A 12,012-nucleotide genomic window follows, 5' to 3' on the forward strand; every position below is an offset into this window, starting at 1 on the left:
GGGTTTAATAAATTAAATCTAAACCCTATCCAAGTGTTTTGGATCTAGATAAAAGTCAACCCATTGACATGCCTATTAGTGACTACATATTACTACTAACAAACTTATTGATTAGAGAAAGTGATATTTAGCCTCCCAAATTAGCCTATTGCACTGGTTGGAGGTATAATACTTAGTTCGTGGATTGGAGTGCAACAGACTAAAATGGATGTGCAAATATCAATTCCCTAATTTAGTTAGCTATTGACTATTGAGTGCCAACTACTAACTATTCGATATTTGAGTATTAGTTTACTGCATTGCGGAATTGGTTGGAGTTTGGACAGTAGAAATAGATTATTGGCATTTCGGATATTTTAGGAAAAGCAATGAACATATATAAAGTTGAACGAGTATAATTTTGCCATTTGAGTAAAATGCACTCTGATTGGAAGATAATTGCTCAGGCAATATTGCTTGTCTTTTCAATTTACTTGTGGTTATGCTCCTTTCTCCCTTTTCTTTTTCCCAAAATTGCAGAATCACTACAAGTATCCACAGTTTGGTACTGACCAGATTAAAAATAGATACAGTGGAAGCCAAATTAACTCTTCGGGAACTGAAGGAACCTCTGTCAAACATCCTAAGAGATGATAGGACCTAATTGCATAAACCTAGTTACCCGAATTGCAAAGGCAGGGGATAGGTACAATTTCACAGCTACTCTTTTAGGAAGAACAGTTGAAAAAAGAGTAGTTCTTCCAAAATGAATAGTTCTGTAGTTTTTTCGTCTATTGGTTTTACATTTGGTTTAGTTTGTCAATGGCATGAAAAGGAGTGGCCTACTTTATGGACGTGTAAATCCAAGAGTACACATATATCACATTCATATTTACTAAATTCAGATTTCAGATTTCAGTTTTGTCAAACGCAACCTTAATCAAAACTAAGCTAAATTGTTTTATTAATTTCATCACTTATCTTTAGTTACCTATGAATGTACTCCTGCTTGTCTTTACTCATGGTTCCAACAAGACAATCCAGGAAAGAATCACATGGGTCCAACAAGCAGTAGTTGAAAGCTCTGATTTTACAATCCAACCCTGTACTTGAATGACTAAAACAAAATGAAACCTGCATTCCATGTTAGCACCACATTCTTTCTCTTCTGGTTAGACATGAGGCCACAGACAAGAGCAATTGAATTAAGAGTAGATACAGTTTCTCATACTATATATTGTAACTGCAAAATTAGTTACAACTTTTCAAGGAACCAGACAAACTTTAGGTCTGGGATTCCATTTCCATTAGACTATGAAATTATCCAGGAGTTTTTAGTCTCCAACTAAGTACTGGTAATCCGAGAATCATTTGACTATTTCCAGCCTGTCTGTCAAAACCAAAACAACAGGGCTGCAATACTGTCATCTGCTATTTGCATGTAATATATCACAAAGCTCTACTCTACAACCATTCTGATTGAAACTTCTACAGCTATACACCACCAGATCACCAAGGTTACACCTGTAGAGAAGAATTGTATCATTAGTCAATTTCATTTCACACACCTTCACCGCATGCGTCCAGAGCTGGATTTTCTTTCTCTGATGAATGTGTGATTATACAGTCAAGACATGTAAAACACCTTCAATGAAATATGAAAACATCATGCTGAAAATTAAAACTATCATAACTTAAACTACAGGCCAACTCATAAACGGAAAGAGGAACATTCATGCCATCTTACATGATAATGGGCTCAGAGTGGGCCTTCACTTACTATGAATATTCATTAAAGTTTTCCATTTTTTATTAAGTTACAAACTATTAAAAAGTACAGCAATGAAAAAAAAGGGTCAGTGGTTGGCTGTTTTATTGCCAATACTTAGTTAAGCAAAGAAAGAACCCCAACGGTAACAGACGTCTCAGCCCCCTTGCTTTCTCCAGAACACAAGTACAGCAGACATGTAAAAAGGAGGTTACTACTTAACTAAGCACTTGAACCTGATGATCTGAGGAAACATACTAGGGAGACATGTATAAATCATATTTGTAACTACAGAAAGACCATTACCGTGAAAATATTCTATTGTAATAACATGTTACAAAAGCACCATTACTGTGAAAATATTTTATTGTAATAACAAAATGACGGTGGAACTCAAAGAAAAAAGGAACATACCTATCAAACATAAACCTTCATTATAAGCTTCTTTTAATGATGCCACCAGTTAAAGAGAACTTCATATCCATCACCTCAGCAAATCCCATGTACATCCGTTCGATGCAAAGCAATCTTGCATAAAAATCACTAAAACTTCTTTGCCCTAACACTACTATTTACATTTTTTAGTCACCAACTTGCAAAAATTTACTGCTAAACAGAGCCTTCAGTCTATGCAACAAGAACAATGGTGTTATGCTTCAATCCCCCAGATCCTACAGCAGCAACAGTCTCAACATTCTCTTCAAGCTTGTCAGCAGTAGAAGCATCAAGATTACATGGAGTGGTAGCCCCATTCACAAACTCAATTGTGGGTTTGGAAACTTCCCCACCTTCAATAAGAAGCAAGAAGTAAGCATCTTAACAGCACGGATAATAAAATGTGTCAAGATTTGATGAATTACCCATAGTAGACGTTGTTCCTTCCATGCAAATAGGCTTCTGCAACATATCTGTGCCAGGAAATGCAACCATACTCATATACTTCATTTCCTGCCTCTTTGATTCCTCAAGGGGGATAAAACCAAAAGCCTTTGTCCATGTTTCTCTAACTTCAGCTACAGCAGGAATGACCAGCTTCTCCACATTAAGAGAGGAGAGAGCCTGCAACAAATTTAGGAGATTTAGATCCAAAAGGTACAAGATAAAGGAGGCAAAATAATCCAAAAGATAGGATATGAATAGGCAAACAACATTATATGGCCCCTTAGAGTGGGGGAAAAATTTAAATCATGGAACCAGCAGATCAATGAAACAGACAACTGCATGCAGAAAAATCAGGGCAACAGTAAAACCCATAATGCATTGTAAATCAATATCTGATCTAAAATAAAGAGCTTGCACATCAACAGCACGCGTAGCTGAAAGGGAACTCCAGCTGCATAGAGCTTTTGTTACCAAAGAACTTTTTTACCAACTCTAATAAAATATTCTGATAAAATCATTAAGTTGTTACCAGATATAACTTGATTGAGATACATTTTGCTGATAACATTCAACAAATTAAAAATCACAACTTCCCCTGTAGATGTCAAAGGTGGATGCTCAGGTGAAGTCATCAGTATATAAAACATGACTTGTGAGAGCAGACTTCAGAATATCTGATAGTGCAGTGTTTGGACAGTGTAGAATACATGAATGGGATGAGAATGAAGATTAACGCAGCAGATTTTTGTTTTCTTTACTTTTCTTTTTTCTGGGTGAAGTCAACCCAGCAATTAGAATAACATGGATGTAGCAGACACAAACAAAAATATGACAGGGATCACTGGCTTGTTCTCCATAGAGCTCATCTCAGTAAGAAACTGAAACATAAAGTCTATCACCAACCCCAGTGGGACCTAAACATAAAAACGAACTTTGAAGCACAAAGTGGATACAAGACAAAGAGAAGTAACAAGATAACAAACATGTAATCCCTTCTAAGGCTATAATGTTTTTCTTTATAAAATCTGCAGTAGAATGCTCTCTTAGCTACTACTTATATGCATGTATGCTTGTATGTTGACACTCTTCCATCTTCCAACTTTTTACTGACAGGATTGAGATAGTGAGAAATTCTCTATAAATTCCACATTAATCCTTCATAGAATCTGGTACTGAAAGCAATAATGCAGTGGAAACACCTTATCTTGCGAAGTTCTGGAAATCTAGAACTTGTTCTGTTGTGCAGTCATAATACTTACTCGAGGAAACACATGGGCATTAAACACCACAAGAATGAAGTACATCTAGAAGCTTTGATTTCCATAGTGGGGCCTCTTATAAGCATTAAAGAATTGACAAAAATATGAAGGTATAGACAGGAAATACCAGTTCAATTGCAGTAAGAAGCCGACGGCACATCCCTTGACGTCGATAAGTAAAGCGAGTTCCTATGAAAGGCATCTCAGCTACCTGATTCCCATGCACTCTATTGTTAAAAGAGAAAAAGATTCGAGTGTTAGCTTTTAGATTATAAAGACGGGCAAAAAATTATGGCACACACAGAGAAGTTGGATCCAATATTGCTTGAACTCTGGCATTTCAGCAAATCAGCAAACAGCCAAATAAATGGGCAAAATATTTAACGACCATAGAAAGAGATCATCACATATAAAGTGCATCTTTATCATATTTACTGAAGGAGTACATGAAAGTAATTCAACATTTATGGCTTACAGTTTGACAAATCATTATTATCTATGCAAGAAACCAGCCCTGGATCTACCTTAAAAGAAAAGCTATTAAAGTGACAAGAGTGGAGTTTGTAATGGTATTTTAAGACCACAAAATCAAAAAGTAACAGTCACAGCACTATTTGGTGCAAAATCTTTGAATACCTAATATATGGAAAGGTCTCAGATTGGAAGGTCTCACAGAGATCATTTAAGATCTTAGTAAGGGTTACAACACAAAACATTGGCAGTGGAATCAAAACATATGCTTCCAGTTGACAGTCATATACTACTCATTTCATCCTTCGAGCGTTACTAACAATCACATTCTCTATCTTGCTCAATAGGGCCCTACTGGTTGGGTTCATCGCTTTGCTCACATATAAAATAGAGTCCAGTGAATAACCACACAATCTTACATTGTATGTGCAACTTGCCGTCAAAATCCCAGATACTTGCAATGGCCAACTCAACCTGAGTAGACTAAATCATGACCATAACTAGGCTATTTAATTGCTCGTTTCCTGAAGATTTATCTTCCAAGAAGACCAACAAGCCTCTGCTATTTCCAATACCATATCATGCAAGCCACTCAAAATATGCAAGTTTGTTCGTGCTGCTGTTTAGCAAAAAATGAAAGTCAACAGTTATAACTTAATTGTTTATCCTATTGTAAACAATAACGGGTAATATCTGCATAGATGATTGCAGTTTGGATCATTAAATCAACCAGATTAACCCAGCATGTAAATAAGAAGTATGATCATTCTCTTCATGTTTCTTATTGCCACATAAATATAAACAAAAATAATACAAAGGGAAAAACATTAAGGCATGTGATAGTTTCAGAAATTCTGATGGCTCAAAAAACATTGCAAGGCAACAGAAGAACCAACTCACAACCTTACAGCTGCTGCAGAGACAAGTTCATCTCCCCTCTCTAAAATGAAAGTATAGAACCACTGGAAGTTTAGCCTTCTCAAATTTGATCTGGGAAAGAAAAATTGTCAATAAATATTACATTTTATTCTATGCTCAAGCTAATGTGCATAGTTGGTAGATTAGCTACATATTCGAAAACAAGTAATAATAATTTATTTGGAAGATTAGCAAAGGAAACAAGAAGGTTCTCCAAAAATTAACCACTTTACAGCCAAAAGAATAAGTCAGCACCAAAGAATATCAAAGAATGGAAAGATGACAGGTCATTCAAGCGTCAAGTGCAAACCCCGTAAAATAAGAAAAGAAGTAAAACTTCACCTATCAAGAGTGGAAAAAAAGTTTGGTTGCATGGACTTATAAAATGCATTGCTAGTTTCATCTATTAAAAGTCTTTGTTGTAAGTGATGCTAATACAGATGATACAAAAAAATAAGGCAGAAGTTTCAACATCAATAACAGGAACCTAGACCAGCTAGATCTCCACCAAAAATATATAGTATATTAAGAATAAACAGCTTCAATATAAGAAAACACAAACTTGACTGCAATGTGATTGCCAAATTATTATTTCATTGTTGCCTATACACTTGAAAATAATAAGAAAACAGAAAAAGCCACTCCTATAACCTTCCCAAGTATTTTAAGACACTCCACAACAGTGCTAAAAAAATCAAGCACACCAAATAAGGAAAATGATAGGTACGTACCCGCAGCTGTATATCACACTCTGAATCACATTAATGTTGCTTCTCTCGTCAATGATAGGTTCGAAACACTCGTCCATGAGAGAAAGTGCGATGGCCAACTTAGAATTGCATAGAACCTCCAATGAATCAGCATTACCAACCACATCGGTAACAACATCTTGACGACGAAGAACGGTCCACGAGTATCCTGCTTCCAACTCATGTCTCACACCAAGAAGCTTCTGTAGATTTTCATATAGCTGTTTAATAAGAAAAAGAATTCAGTACAATTAATAAAAGTGGGTAAAAGTTCATATTAACCATAAGCCTAATCTAACTATAAATAGGGCAGAGGTTGTGTTAAAGCGCATTTAATGCATGATAAACCTCTAGATAATATATCCAAAACCAAGTATACATCATTTGGCAGGATAGAATAAGGAGAAAAAAAGCCAAATGCTGACCAACATAGAAATAAAAAGTGGAATGAATACATTCAACAAAACTAAGCAAAATGGATCTCTATCTATCACAAGATGCATTACCGCTAAGCATTCACATAGACGCCAGAAAGGTAAGAGCAAGATCTGAAATATTAGAACGAGTATAGCGTGAAACACAAATAATGGAATCTTTGAATAAAGCTTAACCAACCATAAATCATATATTTGTGGACGAAATTCGGTTACCGTAAAACTCATGTCCACAGAAAATTCACACATCTTCTTCAACATAACAACTGCACAGATATGTTCAAGAATTTTTAGCATGTACACATTCTGTCCAAATTTGCTTACTAACTAGAGGCACAATAAATGCATCAATATTAAATCAATAAGCTCATACTTAAGCTCATACTTTATGAGTTTGCTATAGTTAAGTCATGATGTTGTATCTCAGGTATCTCCCCCTCAAAAAAAAAAAAAAATCCTTGCCTTGTGAAGTCCACTATTTAGTGCAGTGGCATTTAACAAATTTAGGCATCAACATATGGCCTTCAATGTGCATGAACTAAGATGAGCACATTTACTACAACTCCAGTCCTGTTGAAATACAAGCCAAGTTGTCTGCAAAGAGGAACGTGTTTACATTATATAATCAGTATCATACCTTCTGGCAGCCCCTCCCACAAAATGAAAAGTCTGCTGCATGATTGTCTACAGCATCCTTCCCCGATCTGCAATGAGTGTGGACTGCAAATTGAAATGGGACAGGTTAAAAGTTATCAAAATGAAACAGAAAATGAGAAATTAAAGCAAATGAATGTCACAGAAATTACAGGAGAATGTATATATTTACTTACATATTTCTTCACAGAAATAGCATCTGAACCTTTCATAGTCATCCATATAATCAATCAGAACAGGATCAACTTTTTTCTTATCAGGATTCTCCTCCGTGTCAGTAGCATCATCTGTACCAGGAGCATCATCCATATAAGGAGTATCGTCTGGACCAGGAGCATTCTCAGTACCCGGAGCATCGTCACTCAGGGAGGCTTTCTCAGAGATCTTCTCACAGAACTCAGCAGAGAATGCCATCCCACAGAACTTACAGGAACAGTAAACGCACCGCCAATATCCAACTGGCTCGTGCTGCAATGGAAAGTGAGGAAGATACATCATCTGAACTATTTAAAAAGGAGAGAAAACTAAAAGAATAGGAGGCAATAGACCATAGTCACCATACTTCCATCTGCAAGCATCTATGATGAAATGTTGATGAGCAACCATCGCAGCAGGTCAATTCACCACCATCTGCACATATGTTACAGGTATCGTCATGGGGATCATCACCAGCAGCAACATCAACATTTACTTGATGGAATCCTATATTATCAGTCTTTTCTTGTTTACTCCATGATTCTCTAATGCACTGCAGAAGTGAATGTCCAGACTCCAAAAATATGTTCTCATAAGCCTGGCCCAGTGAGCTACCAGCATGAGACTTAAAATCTGCACAAGTCACTACTTTACCACAACAATCACAGGATATACCCTCGCTAGTTATCCTCCCTTCGAGCAGCGAAGCAGTTCTTTCATGATTCATGCACTGCACCTTGACCCCTGGTGATACAGTTCCCCAGTCAATCATCCACGAAAGTAGAGTGCGTTTCCCCTTGTACATCTCAAAACCATCAGCATCATGGTCATTTTCAGGGCAACGAGCCAAAAGAGTACAAGGCTTTCTTTCTCCTTTCTTTCTTGATTTTGACTTTCTCCTGCCTGAGAATATCACTTGGTTACCTTGCTCAGAAATATCCACCTTCTTCTTCCTAGATGGTTTCTCTCCAAGATATGGGTTAGCATTGGAGTTTCCTTTGCACATGGAGAGAGCTGTGCTATCATGCCCCTTCCCAGTCTTACTCCCACCCACTTTTGGTAGCTTTTTGCATTTGCTCCCTTTCTCTTTCGTAATTCTATACAGTTTGCTAAGTTCATCCTCTGGAATCAGAGTAAAAGCAGATATGGCCTTGGCATCTGCAGTCCCATTTTCGACCATTTCTTTAAGCTTTTTATATGCCAAGGTAACTGACCAGTAAGTTCTTCCTTGATGGTCAACATAAACTGCATCACAGTACTCTTTGCTCATTCTTGGTCGATACTGAATTGTCCAACCTGCCTCCTTGAGAATGCTGATGATTCGATTTCTCAGCAACTGTTTTTCTGTGTTGCGTCCCACTTCGCTTTCATTTTTGTGATTGCTTTTCTGCTCCTGGAGCTTAGGCATGTCAGACTTCACTTTTTCCTTGTGCTTTTTTACCTTGACAACTTTGGCTCTCCGTAAGTTGAAATTTCTCTCGGATCCTGCTTTTGTTTTCTGGCCGGCAGCCACCTTCAAGTTCCCACTTTTCCCGTGAACTTTAGGAGGTCTTCCACGACGGCCCTTCACAGTTTTCCTTCCCCTCCAAGCAGGTCGAACACTTTCGTCAGCTTCAACCTTTGTCTTTATAATGTCCAACTGGCCTTCATGGTCTCCTGCATTCCCTTCTCCCTGAGCCTGCTTCACACTACCAGTTGAAGCTATTGTCCTAGACCTCAAAACCCTTCCAAGTATTTGAGGTCTAGCTTCCACGGCCAACTTTTCAACCTTCTTTCCCCCATCTTCACTAACCCCATCACCACTAGGATTTGTCTTCCTTTTCCTTCCTCTGCGGCCCTTGCTGGTTTCCTGCCTGCTTTCACCAGTACTAGGATCAGCAACCACATCTCCAACCATATCAGCATCTCTACCATCTTCCAAAACTTCATGCGTACTCCCATCCTCCCCAATTTTTGCAAGTTTAGCACTCTCCACCTTCAGGGACTCCAGTTCCGCACCCCCATCACCAGATAGTCCACTCCCCGCCACCTTTCTTTTTCTCCCTCGTCGTTTTTTACCTACCACTTCCCCGCTTATGCTAGCACCACCACTCACACCAACATTTACGACACCAATATCAGCAGCATTTGTACGACATGCCAAAGGTTCAGACTCACTCACCTGCTCAGTGACTAAACCTGCATTGGTCGAAGGAAAATGAAACTCAGCCTTCCCCACAGCATCCTCAGAATATTCACCACCGTTGCTTTTCAAATTGTTTTCTTCCTTCCCTTCGCCCCCCTCTCCTTGTCCAACATCATCAGCATCAGCATTGTCAGCAACCTTCATATTAACACTAGAATCAACATCTCTCCCGTCTTCTTGAGCTGAAAAATAATCAGTAGAAGAAGGCGAGGCAGAAGAGGGCATTTTATTTTCACTAGGTTCCTTATTCAAATCAAGCATTTCCCTTTCCCCTTTCTGCCGAGCATTTGATCTCAAACCCTCCCTCATCTCCTTTACCAAACCCTACAAAAACAAAATCCCACATAAAATCCAAAAGGGTTTTCAAAAAGAAGTTAAAACCAAAAAAAGGAGAAATCAAAACAAGACAGAAAGACGGAAACTGGAAACACTAAATACTAACCTTTTCCAGCAATTCCAATTGAAAAACTTCAAGATTTTCTATCTCCTAACAGACCCTGAAAAAGAATTATAGATTACACTAGATTTCCAACCCAAAAAGGGACAAAAATCGTAAATGTACCAGGGAAGCAATTAAAATTTACTCAACAAAAAAAAAAAAAAACTTCATACCAAAAAACTTACCAATAAAGAAAAATTTCCCGAATAATCAATCAAGATTGAATCAAGGCCTTCTCCTCGAAAAGTCAATCCTTCAATGACCAGCTGCATTAAAAAAATTCGGGAAAAATAAAAAAATCTAAAGGGGTTTTAGATTTTGGAAGGGGAAAATAAAGGGTTTTTGGGAACTGCGGAATTTGAGTTCAAAAGGACAAGAAATGGATGTCGGAGTATATATGGGTCCGAGGTCGATGAAGTGAATTACTCTTTAGGACTGATGGGTTTGTCGAATAGCGCTTAGACGGGGCTACATTTTGGGGAAGATGGGGAGGAACACGGAGGGCTAATTTTGTAATTTAAAAGAGGTATGTTAAGAACTTTACATAAATTTCCCTCCATAAAATTGAATCAAAGAATTTAAAGAAGGAAATTAAAATAAAAGTTTACGGACAGTGGTTTGACTTTTTTTTTATGGCATCTCGTTTTAAGGGATGGGGTTTTACTCTAACAAAATTCCACAGTTTAAGAAAATTTTGGACCAACTTATCAAGAAGAGGGAAATAATAAAATTTAGTCAACTTTGATTTTTTTTTAAATTGTAAGAGAATAAAAGTAAAAAAAAAAAAAAAGAAATAGCTTTTGAAATTTTCTTTTTTCTTTTTTTAGAAAATTTTGGTTTCCAGATTAAAGTCAAGCATGATTTTGGAAAGAAAACTCGTACTCATGAATCAGTATTGATTAATTACTAAAAGATCATAGAAGCAAACTCAGTTTTCAACCAAAAAAAAAAAGAAAAAAAAGAGAGACATGGTTAAGTTGCATTTAAATTAAAAAGGTTTTGGGGAAAAATTAACTGATTTAGCAAATAAATAAAAAAAATAATTCAAAAATGATTCAATCAGAATTGATTTTAAATTGATCTCGATCAATCACCAGATAATGGTACGATGTTGTTGAAACAAATTAGTGCAAATTTGTAAACTGCAACATTAGTGAAGAGAGGGCAACAAATGTGCAGATCACTTAGCTAAGTGCAGTCTCGATTAGAAATCTGTTAACTTTGGCTGTCAGTATATGATAACAAGTTGAAGAAAATAATTTAATCTATAATGATTTACATGATAGAGCAATTATCACCCTTTCTGTGTATTGCCTTCTATGACTTTCAGATCTCTTACCACAGTACCGTCCTTCCTGTCATGTCTTTATACCATTTTTTCTTTTCCCTTCTCTTCAGCCAACTTTGTAGTAGTTTATTTTCTTTTTTCAACTTTTTTTTCGTCACTTTTTATCTTCTCACTATTCCCTTTCCTTTGCCTATATCTAGCCTCTAGCTAGACTCTAGCTTCCTATCCTTGCCACCCAATATTTCTCTATTATTTATTCAAAATATAACTTAACATATGTTTATATTACACTATTATAAAGTGAATTTGGCTAGTAAAATATAAAAATGAAAATTCAATACAAAAGTATAAAAACACCAAATTTAGTTATTTTCATATTAATTTTGAATTGAATGATTTCAAATTTTCAAAGGAGAAATATTGTCGTTGAATCTATATTCAACCTCCAAATTGAAGAGTTAAAATTTGAAACAAGAAACGATTTCCACAACGTGCAATTTGGTTTTAGAATTTTAAAATATATACTTATATTTGTACTTTCAAAATAAATTTCAAAAGATAAATTTTGAAGCAAAAGAAAATAAGAAAGCCATAACCTGCAATTTGATTTAATATTTTTATAATATATTTAAATTTGACTCTCATAATATAAAAATCATATAAAACTGAAGATTGATCACAATAGTTGTACGTGTTTGCATTTAAAAATGCAAACGAAAAACTGATAGTATCTTATAAAACCCTAAATACTACAAAAATATATATATAAATAACACAGCAATTGTAGATTT

At 36.3% G+C, this 12,012-nt stretch overlaps 1 protein-coding gene across 2 annotated transcripts; it reads right to left on the minus strand.

Annotated features, from left to right (window-relative positions):
• Positions 1 to 1,179: 1,179 nt before the first annotated feature.
• Positions 1,180 to 10,298, minus strand: LOC113694011 (uncharacterized). 2 transcript variants are annotated; one of them, XM_027212887.2, is made up of 11 exons: positions 10,119 to 10,298; positions 9,937 to 9,991; positions 7,677 to 9,818; positions 7,291 to 7,582; positions 7,098 to 7,180; positions 6,009 to 6,247; positions 5,263 to 5,349; positions 4,016 to 4,115; positions 2,608 to 2,806; positions 2,162 to 2,535; positions 1,180 to 1,503 (listed from the first exon to the last, which is right to left on the minus strand). In XM_027212887.2, exons 3-10 carry the CDS (start codon positions 9,801 to 9,803, stop codon positions 2,375 to 2,377), a joined length of 3,288 nt encoding a protein of 1,095 aa, XP_027068688.2. In that variant the 5' UTR covers positions 9,804 to 9,818; positions 9,937 to 9,991; positions 10,119 to 10,298; the 3' UTR covers positions 1,180 to 1,503; positions 2,162 to 2,374. The 2 variants fall into 2 exon arrangements, with proteins under 2 accessions (XP_027068688.2, XP_071938048.1); XM_072081947.1 differs by lacking the exon at positions 1,180 to 1,503 and having other exon boundaries at positions 2,260 to 2,535; positions 5,260 to 5,349; positions 10,119 to 10,259.
• Between the last annotated feature and the right edge of the window lie 1,714 nt (positions 10,299 to 12,012).

Source organism: Coffea arabica, chromosome 1c (genome assembly GCF_036785885.1).
Source record: "Coffea arabica cultivar ET-39 chromosome 1c, Coffea Arabica ET-39 HiFi, whole genome shotgun sequence".
Lineage (NCBI taxonomy): Eukaryota > Viridiplantae > Streptophyta > Magnoliopsida > Gentianales > Rubiaceae > Coffea > Coffea arabica.